This window comes from Octopus bimaculoides, chromosome 24, assembly GCF_046866305.1.
Source record: "Octopus bimaculoides isolate indiv1 chromosome 24, ASM4686630v1, whole genome shotgun sequence".
NCBI lineage: Eukaryota > Metazoa > Mollusca > Cephalopoda > Octopoda > Octopodidae > Octopus > Octopus bimaculoides.
In genome coordinates, this window is record NC_142951.1 from 14,013,845 (window position 1) to 14,040,521 (window position 26,677).

Here is a 26,677-nt window from a genome sequence, read left to right on the forward strand (position 1 = left end):
ACAAAAAATAAAAACTCCCAAAATTTTCTTTTACAATGTGCTTTTTCCATGACTTATGGCCAACTAGATTTCATGATGCAGGGAAACAGTTGCATAATCAAGTACCCGCACACCTGGAGAACTACGCTGCGTCGAAACAACTGTAGTGATTAAAAAATAATGTCCAACCCTACCCGTTGTTGATTCTAATGTTTTCAATTACCTATTCACTCACGACAGATGGCTAAACGCAAACCTGGAAGTACGTATAATACTACTACTGGATAGCAGAGGGAGTAGATCTGAAGGTGGACGAGCTTTATACTGTACTGCATTACGTTCTTAGCAGAATATACCATAACTTATATATATATATATATATATATATATATATATATATATATATATATATATATATATATATATATATATATATATATATATATATATATATATATATATATATATATTCAAATTACGATGAACGTAAACAAACAAACGAAGTTTGCTTAAGAAGCGTTGAGATGTCTTAGAAAGTTAAAGAAGTGATTTTAAATTCTCAAACGCAGGATAATGCTAATAATATAGCCTGAACAGGATAAGCTACCCCTATTTTGCAGAAAAAAGTGTTGGCGGCCAGCTATTGGACCCGAACTCACACCTCCCTGATTACGCGTCACGGTGCTCTAAACCATTGAGCTAAACTGCCCTATATATAGTCAATCCAAACATGAACAAGCAAGAAAAAACACGAAAAAACAACGCGAATAAGTATATTGGACGCTCAGGGAATATATATATATAATGCTACTTGCATGGAACTTGGCAGAGGAATCGCTACCAAATACTCTAATTGCGGAAACCCTGAAAAACTTTGGTTTTCACCGAACCGTGGTTCAAATCGAAAAGAAAAGGGTGGTGCTAAGAGAGAGAGAGAGATATGAACACAACAAAAATAGGCATCCCCACTGAACAACTGTGAGCCCAAGGAGAACAACAACAACTGTTGTAAGGCAGCTGATCTGGCTTCATCAGACATTAAGTCTGAGAAACCGACTGCAGACCTCCAGAGGATAAGTGAAATACTGAATGTGCAATACGAAAGTGATTTCACAACTCCGCTGGGACACTTGCAAATCTTCTACAGAAAGACCTAGATGCCTATCGATGGAGACTGTGTCCTGTCGTCCGCCAATTAGAAGTTAGAATGTTTTATCTCCCGGATGTATGACTTGATATGGACCATCGTAGGGTAACTGGAGGGGTTTTCGTCGTGAGTTACGTCGAATGATCACAAAGTTAGCCTTGCTTGTGGTGGGGAATGGAAAGGATAGGATAGCTTTCACTTTTTCTGGCAGGGATGTGAGTCGATGTCCCAAGAAGTCGATTTCTGTCACACCAAAAACGCACTCGGTGGGGTTGATTACTAAGCCATACTGTTCCAGCCTATCAACAAGAGTCACTAGGTGCTTCTTATGTAACTCCGCGTTTTGGCTTGCAATAAAGATATCATCTAAGTATGCAAAGACAAAATCTAGACCTCTGCACACAGTGTCCATCAGGCGTTGAAGGGATTGTGCTGCGTTTTTCAGCCCAAAGGGTGTACGTAGGAATTCATACAGACCGAAAGGAGTGATCACAACAGTTTTCGGTACGTCGTCGTCTGTACTAGTATTTGGTAGTATCCCTGGATGAGGTCAACCTTCGAGAAAACCGACCACCCGGCTAGTTCAGCTGAGAAATCCGGTATGTTTGGAATGGGGTAGCTGTCAGGTGTCGTGTCTGCCTTGAGACGGCGGTAAACTCCGCAGGGTCGATAACCTCCGTTGGATTTGGGGGCCACATGCAGGGATGACGACCAGCGACTGCTTGATCGGCGAACTATGCCCAATGCCTCCATATTGTCGAATTCGGCCTTTGTGATTGCAAGTTTGTCTGGTGATAGACGACGTGTGCGGCTGTGCACTGGGGGGGGGGGGGCGTGGTGTAGATGTGGTGGAGATGTGGTGTGTCATCCCGATTATGGGCTGATGGACGTCGGCGATGGTGAATGCCCATGTGTATTTTTGTGAGCCGATGTTGAGAGAAAGGGTGCGATGATTGTGGATCCGTTGGCGTCTGTTAAAGGTTGGCTCCGCTTTTCGTGACGGAGGTCTCTTGCCGACGCCGGGATCATGCTGACTGTCAATTAGGAACCTGCGTCCGGAGCTCCGATCGTAGACATAGAGGAGCATTTGATCATGTCTGCCGGCCACCAGGGCGTTCGATGGCGGCCGACCCTGGAGTTTCCTTGGGTCACTGGACCCCGAGGCTACATGGTTGTTTGCACTTTGTCGCCTTTTTCCCGAACTTTTCTTGGTAGAAGCACAGATCATCTTGCTTAATTCTACCCCGTCTCGGGGCCGACCCTATGACGTTGACCATGATACCACTGGATTAAAAATGTACGTCAGCTGTCTTCGCTAATTGCCGCAGGTCCTTGATTTCGGTCTGAGTTATGAGGGCCTGGACCTGGGGTGGCAGCTTGCGGAGGAATGTTTCCCTAAACAAAAAGGAACGTGAGTCACCGGAGGTAACTCGTGCCAACATCTTGTCCATCAGTTCCGAAGGCTTAGAATCGCCTAATTCCTCCTCCAGTATCTTGGCTGCCGCTTCTCGTTCACTGCGTCTGAAAGTATCCACTAGCCTGGTTTTCAATATGGCGTATTTGTGCGTTGGTGAGGGTTGGGTTAAAATGTCCAGCGCCCTCGTTGCCGTATCTTCATCTAGTGCCGCCACAACGTACGAGTATTTCGTTTGGTCGGCCGTTATCTTGTTTATATTGAATTGGGCTCCCGTCTGCGCGAACCCTCTTAGGCTAGAATTGTGGTAGCCTCAGTGTTGTTTTGTTGCTTGCCATGTTTGTTTCGATAGCGTGAGGTGTTGTTCTATCGTTGGGGTCACCAGTTATAGCTTTGTTAAGCTATACGCAAACAAACTAGTGGAGACAAGAATACATTTATCAAAGGTTTATTACTTTACGTACACCAGGGCTTAAGCCGCCAGTTATTTCTGTTTAATTCATTCAGATTCGTTTAACACTCACTACTGACATTCCGTTGTTCTTCTCCCACCAGAAGTCCCTTCCGCTGCTGACCAACTTCCTAGCTAGCCCGCAGCGAATTACCACTCTACAGTTCATCTATCATGACTCCTAACGTCACGTTTACAGGAGGTGTGGGTTTGAGCCCCGCAGGCAACCTTCCACCTTTTCTATCCAAAAGTGTCATTTTCATTGGCGTGCTCCAGCACACACACACACACACACACACACACACATGTACATATATATATACATACATACATAGAGTCCGCTCGAACGGACAGCATGTTAAAGAGTCTAGGTATATATATATGTTCGTCGTGCGTGCAGGACAGCACAGGGGACATGTTTGTGTGTGTGTGTATTTCACTTATAGGGTTTATTTTTGTTTGTTTGTTTTGTATCATCTCAAATGGGAAAATGTCACTTGTCGGCAGCAAAATCATTGCAAGGTTACGTGTGTACATTGACGCCATTTTGATTTTGTTCAAACGCCTGCTACGAACGCGCATGCGATGCTGTAAATATTTTCTTTAAAGTAAAATATTTAGTATCTTAAGTTGTTTTTTTTTTAAATAATCAGATCAAGAAACATCAGTTCAAACAATCATTTAGAAAAATAAATATCATGGCTAGACATGATGCAATAAGGCAATTGGAGAGACGTGATGAGTTTAGCGCCATAAAGAGACTTATATTGGGTAAAAGCAAGACAGCAAAGATGTTTTGTTTGTTCTTAGTCTGCTTCGCCTTTCTACAAGAATTACTGTATATTTCATTGTGTGGGTAGGTACATACAATTTGTCTTTTCTTCTTTGTATTTTCTTTCTGCTTTTGTAGACATTAAGGCTTGGTTGTAAAATCTAAAAGGTACACGGAAACACTTTGGGTATAACTGTAAAAGTGTGCTCCTTTCTGAAAATTAGATAGATTTTAATGAAATTTTCAAGAAATATCTTTTAAATGGTGTAGATGACGATTAAATAGGAATTTGTCGTGAACATAATTTTTCGATGGGAGTGAGAGGAGTTTCGTATAATGTACACGACTCGACTTTGTTTCCTCATACATTTTGATGAAGTAGAATTCAATTATATTGAACAAAAAAATATTTTAAAGAAAGTTCCACCATTCTCCCTTCTGGAATTTGTCACATAAGTGTTTTTTAATAAAATATAAATTTCCAGGCCTATTGCATGCCAAACAACCATACCAGCAAATTCACCACCAATAATTTTTTTTCTTTTTTTTTTTTTTAATTATACCAGTATCTCTGAAAATTTTCTCCTTTTTTTAATATATTCATTTATCAAATTCCAGGAGGAAAAGGATGGAATTAAATCTTCAAAAGTAATTTTTTCAACATAATTTCAATATTATAGGCGCAACGTGGCATCTTGTGCAAGCATCTTCTTCTATAGCTTTGGGCTGACCAAATGCTTTGTGAGTGAATTTGGTAGACGAAAACTGAAAGAAGCCCGTCTTGTGTGTGTGTGTCTTTGTGTGTGTTTGTCCCCCACTACCGCTTGACAATCGGTGTTGATTTGCTTATGACCCCGTAACTTATCGGTTTGTGGTCGGTTCATTCGACTAAAAGTTCTTCAAGGCAGTGCCCTAGCATGACCTCTGTCAAATGACTGTAATAGATAAAAGATGAAAGGTAATTGTAGTCTACATCATCAAAACACAGGAAACGAAGACGACATGCGTGAAATATCTCGTCCCACACCCCTTTCTTTTTACCTTAAATTCCGATATAATCGTATAATCTATACCATCTGAAAGATTTTCGTAGAAAATTTCATTAAAATATACTCGTTTTTTCTAAAAGTTATGAAGAAATAAAGTCGATAGGTGTATACTTATGTAATAACATAAATAATATATAATTATATGCATATATTCATACATATATGTACATACCGACATCTATATGTATACATACAAGCATATATGGGTACAGGAGATCACAAAAAACGTTAAACACAATGAGAAACGAAAACAGAAAGACGAAGACAGAAAACGAACTTTTTTTCGAACAACGAAAAAAAGAAACAGAAACGAAACATGCAGCATAGAGAATATTACCCATCTTCAGTTGTCCCTGTCCATTACTCCGCGTTTCGAAGGCAAGGACAATACGCGACTTCGTTGGAGCAGTCCTTCCCGCAAGCAAATTAATTAAAATTTGGATATTTTGCGAAGGGTGAAAGTGTAAACAAGAACAGGACAGTGAGAACAAGACAGTAAAAACAAGACAGGACGTAGTTATGCCTTTTTTTTTTTTGTATTTCTTTTTTATGTTTGTAGTCATTACGGTTCGGTTGTAAAATCAATAAGGTACAAGAAAGCGTTGTACACCTTAGAAAATGACTGTAAAATGTTTATCGTGAAATGATTTTTCTTTTTCCTTTCTTATTATTCATTCATTTATCTACTTATTTTACTTGTTTATTTGTGACATGGTTGATCTCTTTTTAACTGGGCACGAAGACAATCTGAGATTAAATCCATCAAAGTCAAGCTTTGTCTTTCATCCTTCTGGAGTCAATTAAAATATAGCACCAGTGAAGTAGTGGCACTAATCATATTCCTGCAATGTATCTCAAATGGGAACGGAACTATATTGGTTTCAAATATTTGGCACCAGGCCAGCACCAGTGGTTGAGTCGTACTTATTTTATCAACACCGAAAGGCGGAATTTGAAAGCTCTGGGTAATATTGCTTTCAAGTTTTGACACAAGGCTAACAACTTCAGGTGTAGGGGTAAGTCGATAACATCGCGCTCAGTGGGTGATTGGTACTTATTTTGACGACCCCGAAAGGATGAAAGGGCAAAGTCGACTTCGGCGAACTCAGAATGTAAAGGCGGACGAAACGCCGCTAAGTATTTTGCCCGACGTAATAGCGAATTTGCCACCTCGCTGTCCTAGGAATGGAACTGTATTGAGAGAAGTCATTTGACGGAACAAGGAATGGAGATAGTGGAATAAATGTGAACTTAATTTTTCCAATGTGCGAAGGTGGCGAGCTAGCAGAACCGTTAGCACACCGGACAAAATGCTTAGCGGCATTTTGTCCGTTTTGAGTTCAAATTCCACCAAAGTAGACCAAGTCCTTCATCCTTTCGGAGTCGATAAAATAAGTACCAGTCGAGTACTGGGGTCAACATAATCGGCTTAATAAACACCTCCCCCGCAATTGCTGACCTTGTACTAAAATTGGAAACCAATATTACAATATACTAAGATGGAGAGCTGGCAGAATCGTTACCGCGCTGGGCAAAATGCTTAGCGGCACTTCGTTCTTTACGTTCTGAGTTCCAATTCTGCCCACGTTGACTTAGCTTTTCATCCTTTCGGGGTCGATACATTAACTACCAGTCGAGTACTAGGGCTGATGTAATCGACTTACCTCTCCCCTGAAATTGCAAACCATGCGCAAAAATTTGAAACCAATATTCTGATATGCTTTGCCATCTTAGCTTGCTGAGAGCTTGCCATACATTCTACGATCTTCCTATAAAACATCCAAGAAATGAATGAAATTATAAATTGCTTGTAACATAGGCACGAGGCCAGGAATTTTGGGCCTTGCGAGGTTAGTTGATTAAAAATCAACCCCAGTACTTGATTAGTACTTTATTTGGGTCTTTTCTGTTTGGCTGCCGCTTTTCTATTTCTTAAATTTTTGTTCCAATTGATTTCATATTTGGTGTAATGATGTAGTTTTGTATGGTAATCATTGGCATGAAATTCATTTCTGCTATAAATCAATAAATAAAGAGTTAATAGCTTTTAAAGTTTGCAAATAGGTGCCTGTTTCCATAGTAACAAGCCAAGCTGTTACCAAGCTGCCTACTCACGCAGTCATTTTTCGCTTATTAAATGCTTAAAACACATCAGGTATGAGGTGGTCGGGAGATGTGCTAAAAATAAGAGCTAACTAGGCCTTAAATTACGCTTCCATTTTTTCTCTTTTTGTTTTGCGTGCTCGTATGAATTCCCGTATGTAGAATACAAACATGCAAAAATTTTCTGAAAATTCCCCCAAAATAAAAAGTTATAAGGGGTTATAATGGCGTGCGTAAAGCAGGATTTCACCAATGTTTCATTTGTTTACAGTTTACAACATGTGCAGTCATGTACAAGATGACAGCTTCCAAATCCTGTTTCCTGATTGAGTAAAAATGATTAAACTTTAAACCTCTGTAACATTTTTTTTCTAAACTTTAAAATTTCTATAGATGCAACCAAGCAGAAAAGGTCCATTTACTTTATCGACCACGGAAATTCGAAAGTAAAGTTGACCCCGGCGGGATTAGAACTTGGAAAGTAAAGAGCCAAAAGTAATAGCAAGAAGCATTTTGTCCAATGTTCTGACTATCTAACCAATCCGCTGCATTCTTAATACTGACGAATTCTTAATATTGCGTTAACTACAGCATTAGAGCGGTTTAGCTCTTACTTGTAACAATGTAGGTGTTTCCTAACACTCTAGCCACATTTAGTGACAATTATAATTCTCGTTTTTGGTGAAACATTGCAAACAGCTGTTTATATTAATTTTATATATATACATTAGCGAATCACTAAATCATCCAATAATTTGGATGACGGAAACATAAATACTAATGGCGAACAATCGAGCGGTATTAACTGATGAGGCAACGTAAATGACCGAAGCTGACGTCAGTATTAAGAATTCTCGATCGGCACTTTTCGGACGATTATGGTTCGTTAGTGTATATGCTTTCATTCATGTGCATTAACTATAACATTAGAGCGGTTTAGCTCTTATTTCTAGCAATGTAGGTGTTTCCTAACACCCTAGTCTGATTTAGTGACAATTATATATATTTATATGGTAATTATTTACCCATCGCGCCCTATATAAATATATGTATGTATGTATGGGGTGCGATGAATAAATTGTTGCCATTTCATATTTTTAATTTCGCGCGTGCTCATTGTTTGATTTTGATTTTGTCAACTATACAGTATGGCAGGGTCAGTCGGGCACCATCAGTGAGAAAAACAGCACCATGACACAATTCACTCTACCAGAAATTTGGAAACGACATGCTGTACTGCATGGCATTCGTGCCGGAAGCTCGAATACGAATATTTCAGAGTGTTTGAGTGTCAATCTGAGGACAGTGCAATCTCAGGACATGTACCGAGAGTGATAAAAATCAAACCTCCAGTCAACAGCATGATGTTTATAGTGATCACTAGTAATGGCGACGTTATGACTCCACTCATCTTCCCACACGGCCTCAAGCTCAACACGGAGGCCTACATCAGGTGCCTGGAGGAGGCAATGCTGTCCTGGGTCAAGAGGGTGGCTGCTGGAAGACCCTATGTCTGTCTGGCAACAGAACTCTTCACCATGCCACACAAGCAGGAGAACCCAGTCATGGCTGTCAGACAATTTCTGCGACCACATCACCCCTAACATCTGGCCCCCTAACTCCCCAGATTGTAACCCCCTTTATTTCCGTTCACTTCGGGACAGTCTAGTCATTTCTGTACTACTCTGACCATATACACACATGCTGAGGTCAACTACGAAATTCGTGGCGGATGTATTTGTGGTATGTGTATGTAACCATAGCTTTGCGTTTGCTTTCCTGTGGGTATGTATAAATATCTCATTTATTTCCCTAAGTATGTCTTGCTGATGAGGAAAAGTTATTGAACTAATTCAGATATTGATAAATTCAAGGCCAACTAATTTATGAATTTCTGCGAGCCTGCTCCTTGGATTTCAATACGTTGTGTGCTATTAAAGTGATAATCTTTAAGTGGTTTGACGATTTGGCGTCTATTTTCAGCATAGACATAGTCTCTTCTATGCCCTTAATTATAATTGTATTTTATACTGTTATAAATCTCTATATATGAATTCGCCTTAATAGTTTTATATTATACGCTGGCCACTGATAAAATCTTTAACGGTTTTATCCTTTATTATTATTATTATCATTATTATTATTATTATCATCATCATCATCATTGTTATTATTATTATTATCGTTATTATCATATATAGCTGTCTAAGAATCCTTAAGTCAGAACAAAATGTGCACTCGTGTATTTGACTGAGTATATTAATCAAAAGGGGTACGGAACCAGCATGATGCGGTGGGGGTAAACCAGCATACGGTATTGGAACCCGCTACTGATATTGGGGGCTGCGTTCTATGCCTTGACCCGAGCATAGAACGGGGCTCACCCCTTTAAGCTGGGAAATGAACGGAATGCCTGATGTGTTGTGTTGTGGCTACCCCCTCCTAAAAAAAAAATGGGGAATAGGCCTGGGTATTTATATCCATTACGGCCGATCTTACCAATCGGTTTCGCGCTGGGGTTTCAACGGAATGTTAAGTAACAGACTGGTTATGTAAGCCTGCGCTCTTCAGAGATAGCAATAACTGTTCATTTGACAAAAAAAATTCTTCATTCTTCGAGGCGGTACTCCAGGATGGGCGCAGTCTAATGACCGAAACAAGTAAAAGAAAGGTAAAAGATAAAGGAAAGGTAACAAAGAACTGAAAGTTTTCAAAATTTTATTTAATTTTTCCACGTGTCGTGCCCTGGTGGTCAGCTGTCGTAGGGAATAGACAATCCTTTCTAAATCACGTAAGGCAAGATTGGAAGTTTTAATTTTATATCAGAGAGTAAAGAGGATTCTTTATTCTTTTATTTTTCTAAAGGTTTCAGTCGTAAGACTACGACAATGCTGGAGCACCGCCTTAACTTATTTTCTATTGGTTTTGTTGTCGCTTTACGGCAAGAATTTAGTCTGTGGCTGAATTTGTTGCAGCTGATCTTCTCCGAATCTGCTATGTCCGTCGCCAGACTTTGGTGCGTGGGGGTGTTTCAGAAGATTCTGAGTGGATCCTAATTTATAACGATGCTAAAATGGAGTTTCGAAATAAGTGTATTACTGTAAATCTGAGGGTGCACCATTGAGTAGTGAGGGAGCAGTGCCGTTCATGGCACCCACTTTGTGACAGACATGGAGTGTACTCTTGGATGCTTGGCTGGTCTGATATCATCGTTAGGAGTTTCTCCAATGTTCTTTTTTTTTTTTTAATGTTTCAGTAGAGGTTCCTTTTATGCTTCTTATTTCTTTAGGTAAGCAGCTGAATAGCTGAGGACCTCTAAACATCAGACTCATACAATAGAATATTGTACAAAATATACACATTTAATATTTGTTTGTTGTTGTTTTCTTAGACATAAAGATCTTAAAAATTTCCAGTCGTTTTCCTTCGACGTTTCACTTCGTGTGTGTGGGAGGGGGTAGAGTGGTTAGGGCTGTGATGATGCTTAAATTTTTTTTTTCTAATCACAAATAAAACTTTAATGTTCTACTGACTGAGCTGTAACCTACGTTGCTACTACCATCAACGCCACTTTCGCGACTGGTACCGCTGCAGTTACTGCTGCTGCTAACTACTACTACTACTACTACTACTACTATTGCTGCTGCTTTTCTGTTATAATTATCATCATCATTACCACCAGCACTATTGCCGCTTCTGCAACTACTATTATTACTACTGCTACTACCTCCACTACAGCTATTTTTCTATTACAACAACCATCACCATCACCAACACCATTACTACTACTGCTACTACTATTACTTTCTTACGATTGCCAGCATTGATACTACTGTTAATACAGACATCGCTACTACTACCGCTACAACTATTCGTACTACATATTACCACCACGATAAATGCTTTCATTAACACGAACACCACCACTACCACCTTCACCTATCGTCACCACTGCTACTACTATCACTGCTTTTTTTCTACCACCACGACTACTATTAATTTTCTATTACAACTACCAACATCAACACCACCCATCCACCCCCTGCAGTACCCACCCCAACGCCCAGCCCCTCCCCGCCCCCACCGTCTACTACTACTACTACTACTACTACTACTAATGTCATGTTTTTGCTGTTGCAGCTGTTATAGCTAGTCATTCATCTTGTTAACTATTTCTTTTTCGTTTTTTTTTGTTTTTTTTTTGTTCACACATCTTCTGAAGTCATGTTTTACAAAGTCGTCTTCGGTTTTTTTTATCCTCATTTTATTTTTTATTTTCATTTTTGGATTTTATTATCATTTATTTTTTTCCTTTTTGTATTTTTTTTACCTTAACCTGTATTCATTTTCCAATTCAGTTATTTTAAGCTCTTTCTCCTCTCCAAATCTGTGCTACTACACTTAATATGATTGAAATACTGGGAAAGTGATAGATAGATAGATAGATAGATAGATAGATAGATAGATAGAACCATTTAACTAATACAATCTGGTACATGGTCGGGTGGTCTGGTCGAGGACTGTGGAATAAACTACCTCCCACTGTCCGACACCCATTTAACTCGGTGGTTCTCAACTATAAGATTGGGGTGGGAGTCCACGCAACAAAATAGTAAACTGAGGATTCACAATAGTATTTTAGGGGCCTCTGAAAATAGTTTTGCTTTAGATATATGTATTGGTATGTATTGCAAGAAACACTTAGGTCTCTTTAATGTGTGTAAAACAAAATGGGAATTTTGAAAGAAGTTTCTATAAAACTAGTTTTTAAGCATTGAATAGCTATGGGGTCCACCGGAATAAAATAGTAATCAAAGGGGTCCATAAATAAATTTAAAAAATGGTTGAACCCCTGACTTAATTGAATGGCTTGTCATAGGGTGGTGGAAGAGTGCTCTCACAAAGAAGCTAATGGACATACTGTGCTAGATGGGACAAGAACCACCAGGTTATCTCCCCATTGAAACATGCCGTGGTTGGTATCAATAACATCCTAAACCCTTTTGTTACTGTATTTCTTATTTCTTTATTGCCCACAAGGGGATAAACATAGAGGGGACAAATAGGGACAGACAAAGGGATTAAGTCGATTACATCAACCCCAGTGCATAACTGGTACTTAATTTATCAACCCCAAAAGGATGAAAGGCAAAGTCGACCTCAGCAGAATTTGAACTCTGAATGTAACGGCAGACGAAATACCGCTAAGCATTTTGCCCGGCTCACTAACGTTTCTGCCTTGTTACCACCTTGTTTCTGTATTTCTGTTGGAATGCACTAAAGAAGTGCCGCTCACTTAAAGTGGAAGGAAGTTGTGGAAAAGAGAGACCCAGGAAGACATGGGATGAAATATTGATGGCCGATCTCAAAATGCTGAACCTTCCGAAGGAGTTGACAGAGAACCAAGATATGTAGTGCATTATTGTAGTTGAGAAGGCCCACCACGACAGAATTGCGATTTTAAAACCAAGGTGCCATGTAAAAAGTATTGGTGTGGGAGCTGGTGTCACATAAAAAGCATTGTTGTGGGTGCTGGTGCCATGTAAAAAGCATTGGTGTGGATGCTGGTGCCACTTCAAAAGTACTGGTGATGGTGCCACATAAAAAGCACCCAGTACACTCTGCAGTGTGGTTCGTGTTAGGAAGGGCATCCAGCCATAGAAACCAAGCCAAAACAGACTATGGAACCTGGCACAGCCCCTAACCATACCAGTTCCTGTCAAGTTGTCCAACCAATGCCAGCATGGAAAACAGACGTTAAATGATGACAACGACGATGACGACGACGACGACGACGACGACGACGACGACGATGATGATGATGATGATGATGATGATGAAGAAATCCTATAGGGAATAAATTTCCATTTGATTCCTCTAGGGTCAAACAAATAGGTAACAATGTAGGCAATTGGATTGACTATATTCTTTTAGAAATGTGCTGCTATCTTGTGGCAAAGTAGGTAGCCATCATCATCATCATCATCATTGTTACCACTCAGCTGGGAATGGGAAGGTAAGTTGACTGCATAGTAAAATGCATTGCCAAATTTACTTTTGTTCCTTTACGTTGTGTGTTCAAATCGTACCAAGGTACACCTTGCCTTTCCTCCTTGCAGAGTGGACAAAATAAAGATTCAGCAAAGCCTTTGCCTGTCCCAAAGCAACTTCATAAGTTTGTCCATGCTTGTTTTCAGACTTTTAGTTTAGCCCCTTGTTTCATACGTTCCGAGTAATGTAAAGCTCTCCTTTTATAAGTCCCAAGTTACTCTAGTGCAGTGGTTCTTAACCAGGGTCCGTATAACCCTTGGGTGTCCACATAAGCAAAATAGTAGAATTGTGTCCGCAATATTGTTTTAGAGGTCCGTGAAAAAAATGTTGTTCTAGATGTATTTATTTCCAAGAAGCATCTATAAAATTAGTTTTTAAACATTAAATGTTATGGGGGTTCACCAGAATAAAATAGTATTTCAAAGAGGTTCATAGATAGGAAAAAAATGGTTGAGAATCACTGCTCTAGTGGTTGAAAAACATATCCATGGATAATGCATGGGCACCATGGAACTATGTCAAATGGTTAATTAATTACAGCAGGTTCCAATTCAATCACTACACACAGTCCCTATTTATCCTTTTACTCAGCAATTGGACTCGTACCTAATTAAAAATAAATAATATTAATCCATTAGCTTTAAACCAGCCATATCTGGCCCAAATATTCTACCTGTTTTATGTTCAACAGCACAGGTGTGGCTGTAAGCGAAGAAGCTTGCTTCCCAACCACATAGTTCCAGGTTCAGTCCCACCACATGTGTGTGTGTTTGGTCACCGCTTGACAACCAGTCTTGGTGTGTTTACGTCCCTGTAGCTTAGCAGTTGGCAAATGAGACCGATAGATTAAGCACCAGGCTTTAAAAAAGTCCTGGGGTTGATTTGTTTCACTAAAACCCTTCAAAGTGGTGCTCAAGCTTGGCCACAGTCAAATAACTGAAACAAGTAGAATATAAAAGCTAAAAGATAAATCAGTCAAATCCAGCCTCTCACACCTCCCCTACAATGTCATTTTAAAAATAATCATATCATCGAAATCTAAAAGCTTAATGCAGGATTAATTCAAAACAATGTGAATAAATAAGCATTAAATTTAAAAGAGTAATCTGAATGCTAAAGGATTAAGCACTTTTGAATAAACAAACACTGAGTCTTTTAGACTTTCATGTGCTAAATTCCATGAGGCAAGTTTATATTTGATACAGTTAAGTAAATTAAAACCACTTTTCTTCCTCAACTTTCTATTTCTTCAAAAACACCTGACAAATATGAAAGGATGCTGGAATCAACCTAATTTAACTGACACTGGATTAACACTCACTGAATCAGTGTTATTATTGATATGTTTGTAGAAAAAAGCACAATAAAATGTATGAGAGGGGGAGGGAACTCTATCTCAAAGTGAATTAAAAGCAGTTTCTGTGGTTGATATCTCCAATAATAATGATTGAAAAAAATTATATTAAAATTATAATTTTCAAGAATGTGTAGTCTTTAATAATGTTTTTTTTTTACATACTTCCATAAATTAATAAGCAGATTTCTTCATTAAACATAGATAATGTTTTTTCTCTCATAACTTCTCATAGATAATGTTTTTCTCTCATAGCTGCAGGCAAACGTTGAATAGTTACAAGAAAAGAAAATGATTTTGTTTTGTTGTCGAAATATGAAGCATAAATTGTGACTCCTAAGTCACAATTTATCAGACAGCTCAACAAATTGACTACTAAACAAGCTGACAGAACATACAGCCATAGTCTCTTGATATAAGCTTCACATGTGATACATATATAATGTTTTTAAACTTTTACCACTTATTTTTTAGCATGGATCTTTGCATTAGTAAGGCAAGAAGTCTTTGATCATATACCACAATTATAAAACCATTCTTGTTTCATCTCTTTGACATCATGATTTTTTTTTTCCAACTTTACGTAACATTGCTTCTCATCATAAAACTGATCAAGTCGGCTGCTATAGTTTCAGTTTTGAGTCGGGCTGTTCATTGTCCCCTTTGAAGTTTGTGACTTAATCTTCAATCTTAAACCTTTGACCTTTCATGCTAACTAAGAGTACAGTTAGTGTCTTTAAATGCGGTTGTTATTGTATAATGTTCTACAATATTCCCTTTTCTGAACTTACCTTAGCTTCTCTCTCTCTCTCTCTCTCTCTCTCTCTCTCTCTCTCTCTCTCTCTCTCTATCTCTCTCTCTCTCTCTCTCTCTCTCTATCTCTATCTCTCTCTCTCAGATCTTTGTGGTTTTCATCACTGCCTACAATTTTCTTCCAATTTGTTTTCAAATTTGGTATATAGATTAAGTTTTGTATACTGATTATGAAAATAAAATTCAATTCCCCTATAAATCCACAATTAAAAAGTTATTAGCCTTTACAATTTGCAAAATTTGGGTATTTTAGCCAATCAGAAGCGCATATTTTACATATCACTGTGGCGAAGAACTCCATTTTCATAGTAACTAAAGCAAAGAAGCACCACATGTTCTGTAGCTGATTGCGAAGAACTCTGTTTCCATAGTAACCATAGATGCTGCACATGCACACAAGGAGTGTAACCACCACACGTTCTATAATTGTTTGTTTTCATGGGACTCACTCTCAACAAATTGAAAGTACATGGGCATCTTTAAAGCGTGGAAACAAACACCATTGTGGGACACACCGTTCCATGGCTGACTCTTATCGTTGTGAATTTATGTGGAGAAGAAGATATGAGAAAGATAATCTATTTTATAAAATCCTAAAGTGTATTGCAAACTTTTGTTCTTGAATTTTTTAAACTAATAAATGTCTGTTTTAAGCAATGTTTTGACTGTTATTTCTAGCAACTCCTGTTTGTTTGCTCATAGCTTTTTTTAATTTGCCCGTGAATGTTTTAATGTTTCTCACTGTTAACTTTGCTCATGTATATTTTAATGTTTTGAGTGTTATTTCTAGCAACTCCTGTTGGTTTGTTTGTAACTTTTAAATATTTAATTTGCTTGCGAATGTTTTAATGTTTTTCACTGTTTACTGTAGCTAGTTTAATGCTTTGACATATCAGTACCCCCCCCCCCCCCCCCGCCCCTCTGATGATAGAAGAGGCAGCGAACACTGTTTTCTGATTGGCTGAAAATTTTGAAAATTATCAAACATTGAACACCTGTAATATTTTTGCAAAATTTTTCTGGAATAAATGAATAACAAATTCGAATTTAGTGTCGAAAATTACATCTATATGATACATTAAAAATTTTTTTAAGATTTCGACATGCAGTGACGAAAACCACAAAGATCTCCTCCTCTCTCTCTCTCACCTCCAAGATATCAGACATATATGTCACCTTCCAGACATCTGAATTGGCAATGACACCCCACTCTGGCGTCATTTCTGCTCTACCAGTCATTTGCTACATCTGTCTGTGTTTTAATTATCTTTGTACAGGGACCACCCACACTCCCGCCTTCGCCGTGAATGGGAATTAATCTCTGTTTGCTCCTTTGCTTCAAATGGGCTCAACTCACCTCCTCTCTTCATCTGATACCAACCTCACCTCCTCTCCTCATTTGACACCAACCCCACACACTAGCACTGACCTCTTCTCAGCACCCACACCACACATTATCATCTACACATCCAATCACCATCTTCAATAGCATCACCACACATACCACTATATGAGCAGCCACACATACTGTTTAACTCAGTACACACACCACACACCATCATCACTGCCCCACACCCACACAAGCACATAATACCTAAACACAGACAATATATATATACACACACAACCCACATTAACACACGCAACATACACAAAGATAACTTTTGCCCACATACATACACCTGCACAGTTTGGTCACAGACACACACATATACATACATGTACACACACCATGTGGAAAAGTATACATTAACTGCTACACATAGCACACGTGCACACACACACACACATCAGTGTCACTCGCCCCTATTCCTATATACACACACACCATTTACAAATAAACACACACATGTGCACCTTCTCTTGTTGGGATCACTAGTACTATTATTATCTCCCTTTCATTCAACCTCTTTTTTTATTATTATCTCCCTTTCAACCTCTTTTTTTCCAGTCATCCGCCATGCTGGACCGCTGAATCGTACATGCTTTTTTCATTCTCTCTCTATTTATTTCCTCTTATTCCTTTCTGTTGAAAGGAATATATATATATATATATATATATATATATATATATATATATATATATATATATATATACATACATACATACATATATGTATACATGCATATATATATACACACACATATATGTATACATATATATATGTATCCATCTTCCCTTCTTTGAACTTTTCTATATTTCTGATGAAGAGCTCCGTGAAATCCTCTTTCTTTTCTTTCCTTTCCTGACCATCCAATGACATTGTACTTATTCCACGTCCTCGCGTTGTTTTTTCTTGCTTGTTCATGTTTGGATTGACTATATATATATATATATATATATATATATAAATAAATATATATATATGTATATACTAGATGTACTTGCCGTGACCCATTAGGTCACAACTACTCCAAATTGAAAATGTCGATGTGCGGTGGGAAAGGAAAAAGTACTATTTTGAACTTCATGCAATAAAATTCGTAAATAATACAGTTCTCCTGCCTTTGGCATGTCAGCATAAACATGAGCGAGTGTTTCTTCTTTGCCATTCTTTGTTACTACTCTTCAGCATAAAGTAATGGGTACTTCAGCATAAAGTAATGTTTTTGCAAAGTCATCATTGATACACAATGAAAAGAAGTCTGTCAATGTTATCCATTAACAGCCATATATATGCTCGTTATTTCTGAGCAATATTTTTTGTTCATCTGTTAGATGAACTTGCAGTCTCCCTATTTCTTGAATTCAAAATCCTAAAATGGATGCAACTACTTCAGATGGACCAATATACCTACTAATTAGATATTGACTAATTTCGTTATCATTGTTTCTTTGAACAGCAGCTTGATCATTTCCTTTCAATGTGTACTTGATGACGTACTTAATTGACCTCATTGAGGCAATGATTTCAACGTTGCAGTGGCATTTCAATGCTCTTAAAAGAGTTTCATTATAAGGTACAACCCATTTGTTATTGTTTGTTTTTCCATTCTTATGAAATTCAACTCCTCACATTGCAATTGATCGTCATCTATAAAGAAATAGTTTCTCTGTTTTTCTGACTTTTAATTAAGATGGTAAAGATTAATAAGTTTATTTTAAATAAAATAGTATCCGTGATTCAAAAGAATTATAAAAATAGAGGAAGAATTTCTATCTTTCAGTCCATAGCAATCTGAAAGTTGTAGAAAAAAGGATGGACGCCGGTAGTCGCGACGACTCTTTGAAGTCGTCACTGCTGCCGCAAATCAACATTTTCAACTTGATTTTCTTTTTTTTTTTCTTAAAGGGGGAAATGACTATTTTATTTGTAATCTTTATCATCTTAATCCCAGGTGTGATTAAGGATGATTCATTGGACACAATATGAGGCGACTGTTGTTATCGTTAGACCTAACTCCTCATAAAGTAAATACCACCATGAGTGATATCCAAACTAAAGTGGAGAAGGCAAGGAACTGGATTTGATTGGAAAGAGACGATGAGTAACGACTAGAAAAATATTGAGCTATATTTGATAACCAGTTGATCTAGCAATGAGTGGGGGGGGGGGGCAGTGTGCAATGATGCTGTTGAGAGGTCGGCTCTGAAACGGCGTGCATTCTCTCCTGTTGACCCCACACACTTGCTGGCTTCTGGTATGTGAAGCCTTTGACTGGTAGCACTTACATGTGCAAGTTGTTTGCAAAACACACACACAAACATGCATGCATGCATGCACACACACACACGCATGCATGCACACACACACATGCACACATACACATATACATACATACATACATACATAGATACATACATATATGTAGACACACATATATGTATACATACAGATATGATGATACAAACAGGAAAAATAGAACTCAAAATAAGAGCATGTACATTTTGATTAATATTTAGCAGAAGCAATGGAGACTCAAGGGCTGAGAGTTTTGTACCAATGGACAAAAATCTCGGTCCTTGAGTCACTCTGTTGTTTCCGCTAAATATTAATAAAAAATATATAGGCGTAGGAGTGGCTGTGTGGTAAGTAGCTTGCTTACGAACCACATGGCTCCGGGTTCTGTCCCACTGCGTGTCACATTGGGCAAGTGTCTTCTACAATAGCCTCGGGCCGACCAAAGCCTTGTGAGTGGATTTGGTAGACGGAAACTGAAAGAAGCCCGTCGTATATATGTATGTATTGGCCTTCATGCCGGTGGCACATAAAAGCACCCACTACACTCTCAGAGTGGTTGGCGTTAGGAAGGGCATCCAGCTGTAGAAACTGGTGGTGGTGGTGGTGGTGGTGAAGGTGGTGATAATGGTGATAATGAGGACAATGGTGATGGTGGTAGTGGTGATGATGATGAAGGCAGAAGTGATGATGATGATAATGATGAAAATGATGAATAGCCGTGGTTTCATAAAATAGGATTATTAAATTCTATTAAAATGCTTCCTTTACAAAAAAAATTTTTATTTATTTATTTTCACAGAACACTGGGGTTCCAAGGGACCCGCTTTAAGAAACACCATTCTTGCCCTAACCCATCCTAGCCCTTCCCACCATTCACACACTCCTACAAATCTAAACACTCACATCAATAAAAGTAAAACCTATCTGTCTTTTATGCTTAGGGGTTTTCATATAAATTAAGTGTGGCTACAGACACAAAGGACCTGACATAAAAGAGAAGGAAAATGAGTATTTTGTTCTCTCCCTGGTTTACACTTGCACTTAATGAGAAAAACATACACGTGTTCTTTGTTCGTTCCAAAATTTACACCCCCCACACACATACACACACACCACCATTTCCATCACTTCCACCAACACAAATGTATGTCTGTATGTGTGTGTGTATATATATATATATATATATATATATATATATATATATATGTACATATATGTATGGATATATGCGTATATTTATATATTATTTATATTATTATATATATATATATATATATATATATATATATATATATATATATATATATTGGGGGGCTCCAAATTAGAGGAACCATTTAGCTCTTATTTACCTGGTAGTTCTTTTAAAAACAGAAAATTCTTTTAAAAGCCAAAATTTTAACAATAAGCACAGAAGAAAATCAATTGACAAATGAACGAAATCTGACAGAATTATTTTGAAAGCAGCAATGCTACAGCATGGTCTTATACTTGACGACTAAAACAGACTTAAAGGAAAGAGCCTCGATTTTTTTTTTTTTTGTTTGTTTCTTATTAGTTTTCACTTAACTAATTTCTACCACTTGTCATTACTAACAAAGAAATGACCAGACTGATGTGATGTTAACCGAAAGTAGCAGAAGCCATTATCGAGAACAACCCTTCACATTAGATCCAATCGTTTTATTTTCCATCACACTGATTACCTCTCTAATCTTATTGTTATTGTTGCTGCTGCTGCTGCTGCTGTTGTTGTTTGTTGTGGTGATGGCGTTAGGAAATATTTCTGTCTTTTATCTTTTTACCTTTTACTTATTTCAGTCACTGGACTGTGGCCATGTTGAGGGGTGGGGTAGCAACACCTTGAAGGGTTTCGTCAAACAAATAGAAACCTAGGTCTTATTCTATCGATACTTTTCACTGAACTGCTAAGTTACGGGGGATGTCGTGTGTGTGTGTGTGTGTGTGTGTGTTTCCTAGTCTGGATATCCTATAATCATTATAAAACAAGTATCACTGTAATAAGTGGAGGCGCAATGGCCCAGTGGTTAGGGCAGCGGACTCGCAGTCAGAGGATCGCGGTTTCAATTCCCAGACCGGGCGTTGTGTGTGTTTATTGAGCGAAAACACCTAAAGTTCCACGAGGCTCCGGCAGAGGGTGGTGGCGACCCCTGTTGTACTCTTTCACCCCAACTTTATCTCACTCTTTCTTCCTGTTTCTTGAGTAAAGCTGCGATGGACTGGCGTCCCGTCCAGCTGGGGGGGGGGGGGGGACACATACGCCACAGAAACCAGGAAACCAGGCCCATGAGCCTGGCTAGGCTTTAAAAGGGTACATAAATAAAATAAAAATCACTGTAATAAGAGCAATGTCTGTTTGCTTCCAGTCTTCCATGGGATGATATTGATTTCAAATTTTTGGCACAAGGCCAGCAAGTTCGGGGAAGGTGTAAGTGGATTACATCAACCACAGTGCTTAGCTTATTTTAATCACCCAGAAAGGATGAAAGGCAAAGTCAACCTCAGTGCAATTTGAACTCAGAACATAAACATGGACGAAATGCTGGGAAGCATTCTGTCCGGCATGCTATCAATTCTGCCAGCACACCACCTTAGTCACGGGGAAATATTACCTTGCCTGGATGCTTGTGAGGGTCAGCAACAGGAAATGCATTCAGCTGTAGAAAATCTGAGCCATGTAAGCATAGAAAAATGGACAATAACCTTTTAGTATTCAGATTATTGTCAAATGTAAGGCTTATTTATTATCTTCACATTAGCGAAGGTGGTGGTGTTGTTTTCAGTCGTGTTTGTTTGTCTGTGGACAAGATATCTCAAGAACCACTGGATGGATTCAGATGAAACTTTCAAGGATGTTTGGTCTTGTGGTTGGCACATACTGATTAAATTTTGGGATCGATCTAGTACCAGACAAGGATTCTGGATTATTTGTTATATTTACTTTACTTTACATTGAAGTATTACAATCTTACGTTCACTTTCAAGTCTTTCTCTGATTATTTCCCTTGAAAGCACTCTTATGGTTTCCACGTAAGTTATGGTGGTGTTGCTATTTCCAAGGTTTTATTTTCATTTCGCTATTATCAATTTTACTCGTGTCTCTCTCTTAGTAGAGACTGATGGATAAAGAAATTAAACTACATAAACAAACAGCAGCAAAGACATTCAGAAATTAAATAACACTAACATATTCAGTAGCAATAATAAATTTAATTTATCCACAACAATTTTTAGTTGTACCAATTTTAAATATATTGTTCCTGTTTAAAACCACTTTCCGACTTGGCAATTGCATTTCTAGCTCTGCCTTGAAGGAAGCTTTACTTCTTGGACTCATGTTTTTGTGTGCAATGATGTTAAACCTCCGTTAACAGCACTGCATGCAGGTCCTTTCCATTTTCTTTCGTGCATGGATAAATTTTTCACTATAGACTTTAATGGTTGTAAAGACACTCTATCAGTGAATAGACTAAAAAAAGGCCTTCATAGAGAAAACTGTCCCTGTTCCCACTGCAAATGACACACACACAGCACACCCACCTTCACATTCCATGACTACCATTAGGATTGATCAGGTACCGGAGAAGGATTCTGGATTATTTTTCCATTTTTGGTTGGGTTCATTTTTAGTATTCTCGTTTGTGAGAGCAGTTGAGTTTATTTCAGATATTTTCATTTTAAAAATCATCTATGCCTAATCATTGAGAGGATGTTGGTGTTGCCTTGGCGAAGGTTTGTGCTCTCTGAGTGCTCTTGTTCATATTGTATTGAATTAATCATGTGTTACCTCATAGCTTGGAGATTTCGATGATGTGATCATTTATTTTCACAATGACATTGTACGGTAAGTGTAAGAGGCTGATTTGAACATAAAAAAAGGGAGAATATTTGAGCCTGATATGGCCATTTTAAATACTAAAGGTTTAAATGACGATGATGATGATGATGATGACAACAATGATGATGATGATGATGATGATGATGATAAGGTTCACCTTCAACTACTGATGATAATAATTGACATGCACCTTTTTCCAGTATCATCCAAAATACATGTGTTGTTAGACCTCGATTTTCAGCCTCTTTTGTTGGAGATTATTTTCTTGATGCAATTTATACTGTCCTATTTTACTTCGCTGACTCCTGCAAATGTCTCTCACATAGATTATCAAAGAAGACGCTTCCAGTCGATTTCTCTCCTCTTGTCATTCTTCAGCATATTTTAACTCGAGGGAAGTAACCATTAATAGATAACGTATCTGTCATGTAGAGTTTTCGATATTTACTCAAAAAGCTGCCAGCAGAGCTTTCATTCTAGATCAAGTCCACATTTGGAACATTAGTTTTAGGGATAAACACATTATGTTTGGCACTAGTTCAGCTTTCTGCTGCAACTGGTATGTTCTTGAGCTTCAGTGAACCTTTAGTTTCTTCAGCCTGATAGCATCTTTTTGTGGTTACATTTTTGTTATGTTTTAGAAATTCTTCTGCTTTCCATTGGTTCCATTTTTTTTTTGTATTTCTTTTCTTAATTTTCAACTTTTATACCTCAAGCTGTCACTCATACACATAAAACTTCTCTATTAGACTTCAACCTATTCATGAAAACACACACACACACACACTCTCTCTCTCTCTCTCTTCCTTTTCTTTCTCTCTCAGTTTTTCTCTTAATTTTCAGCTTTTACACTTGAAACTATCACTCACTTATAACACATAAAACACCCATAGTTTTGTCAAAAAATGCACACTTATATAAACACACTTCTATACTCAACTTTAACCAAGCATATACACACACACACTCTCTCTCCCTCCCTCTCCTTCTCTTTCTCCATCTTTCCTTCCTTCCCTTTAAAAATACCTCATATCAATGCAGTTCTATATTTGAGAGATGAGGAATTATGTACATTATTTACATTTGATGGATATTTGTCTTCATTTTGTTTGTTGTTAACACAACATTTCAGCTAATGTACTCTTCAGCCTTCATCAGGTGTCTTGGAGGAATTTCGAACCTGGGTTCTCATTCATCAGGTATTTTTCCAATGTTATTATTATTATTATTCAGGTCACTGCCTGGAATCAAGCTCGGAATTTTGGGGTTAGTAGCCCATGCTCTTAACCACTGCACCAAATGCCTATGGGCAATTATGGAGTGAATTTTAGGGTTTATAAACCAGTGTATTTCAAAAGAAATATGGTAATAATCTGCCCAAGTTGCCTCACAGTAAGACTGAACCCAGAACCACATGGTTGTGAACAAAACTTCTTACTACTCTGCCACATCTAATACTACCTGGCAGATTTGACCATGAATATACTAGTTACTGTTGTGTTTGTCACAGGAAAACAGCTTCTCCTTTGATGAACTTGATTTCCTAACTTGATTCATTATCATCTGGGATAGCCAGTGTTTCAACATCCTTGTGTCTCATCAGCCACAGGCCCACCTGGCACAAAAAAGTTCAGAATAACCAATGATCTTCTTTATAATTTTAGTGTAACCAATTATACATATTAAATCAAGTAGCTAATTATATATATATGTATATATATATATATATATATATATATATATATATATATATATATATATATCAAGTGACTATCTGTTTTCCTATGTGTTCGTTCCGTGGTCTGTAGTTCATTGTTCTAACGTCCTGTACCCTGATATGCATCTGTATACACATGTAGATGTAAGTATGTGCATATATGTGTATATACATGCATATTTATTCTTTGTATTATATATATATATATATATATATAGGTACAAGCATGAAAGAAGCCTGTCGTAAATGTGTGTGTGTATGTGTGTGTCTTTGTGTCTGTGTTCGTCCCTCGTTTGACAACCAGTGTTAGTGTGTTTACATCCCTGTAACTTAGCAGTACAGCAAAGCAGATCGATAGAATAAATACCAGGCTTAAAAAAAGAAAAGAACTGGGGTCAATTCATTGGACTAAAAATGCTTCAAGGCAATGCTCCAGCATGGTCAGTCTAATCACTGAGACAAATGAAAGACATATATATATATTAAATCAAATAGCATAAATTTTAAAATTTCACTCATCAATGAAAAAAAACAATAAAAAAATTACAGAATAGTATGAAAAGTATGATGAGGTTGGTGGTGGTGATGGTGGTGGCAGTGAAAGTGGGGGTGGCAACAACAGTAGAAACAAAAGCAGCAGCAGCAGCAGTGGCAGAGTAACTGTCCCTTGTATCATTTTACCTGTAGTGCAAACTCTTTTCCTGAATATGTTAATTTTATTTTGTTACTCGGAATCTTTATAGGAATCACCTGTGAGATTCACATTTGGATGCCAGTGATAGCACGGCAACGTCTCTCTCTTTCTCACTCTCTCATTACTTTTTCTCTATATTGCTCTCTCTCTCTCTCTCTCTCTCTCTCTCAGTCAGTGACTATTTCATTACAGTGCAAAGATTAAGAGATCTGAAACGGTGATTAGTTGCATGTATGTATGCACATATATATGTGTGTGTGTGTGTATGCATAAAAGTGTATACATATTATGTCTATAAATGTATGTAGAAATAATTGTATATATATATTATGTATACATGTGTATAAAAATGTATATATATATATATATATATATATATATACACAGGGTGCGATGAATAAATTGTCACCATTTTATATTTTTAATTTCATGCATGCGCATTGTTTGTCTTTGATTTTGTCAACTACACAGTATAGTAGGGTCAGTTGGGCACCGTCTGTGAGAAAAAAGAGCTCCACGCTGCAATTCACTCTGCCAGAAATTTGGAAACGACATGCTGTACTGCATGGCATTCATGCCGGAAGCTCCAATACAAACGTTTCAGAGTGTTTGGGTGTCAATCTGAGGACAGTGCAATCTGAAGACATGTACTGAGAGTGATAAAAATCAGACATCCAGTCAACATCATGGTGTTTGGATTGATCACTAGTGATGGCGACGTTATGCCTCCATTCATCTTACCACACAGCTTCAGACTCAACATAAAGTGACTGGAGGAGGTAGTGCTGCCCTGGGTCAAGAGTGTGGCTGCTGGAAGATTATATGTCTGGCAACAGGACTCTGCACCATGCCACACAATCAGGAGAACCCTATTATGGCTGTCAGATAATTTCTGTGACTACATCACCCCTAACATCTGCAACCCCCTTGATTATTATGTGTGGGGCACAATTGAGCGAGAGACCAACAAAACTCCTTGTAACACCAAAGATGAACTGAAGACAAGGATTATGATGGCATTCACCAACTTAAATAAGGACATCCAGAAGAGTTGCAGGAGATTCCGAAGTGTCTGAGGCTGTGGTTGAAGCCAGTGGTGATTTTATTGAATAAATTTATTCTTTAGTATTTCAAGATATTTTAATTAATTTTGGTGCAAATATCTGTTAAAATTAGATGTCAGTGTTATTTTCATTTTTGCATAATTTAGACAACAGTTTATTCATCGCACCTTGTATATATATAAATGCATATATTACGTCTATATATATATATATATATATATACAAATGTATATACATTATGTATTCATGTATATATATATATATATATATATATAAATGTAAAAATATATTATATATATATATGTGTGTGTGTATATATATATATATATATATATATATATATATATATATATACATATATACACACATATATATATAGATATATATATATATATATATATATATATATACATATATACACATATATATATATATATATATATATATATATATATATATATATATATATATATACATATATACACATATATATATATATATATATATATATATATATATATATATATATA

At 37.5% G+C, this 26,677-nt stretch overlaps 1 protein-coding gene across 1 annotated transcript in view; it reads left to right on the forward strand.

Moving 5' to 3' along the window:
• The first annotated feature begins 3,544 nt into the window (after positions 1 to 3,544).
• The window catches only part of LOC106884245 (uncharacterized), a 43,560-nt gene continuing 20,427 nt past the window's right edge, over positions 3,545 to 26,677 (forward strand). Inside the window, exon 1 of the mRNA XM_014935515.3 lies at positions 3,545 to 3,847. Within this exon, the coding sequence (XP_014791001.1) occupies positions 3,690 to 3,847 (158 nt within the window). The 5' untranslated portion in view covers positions 3,545 to 3,689. The remainder of the gene's footprint in view (positions 3,848 to 26,677) is intronic.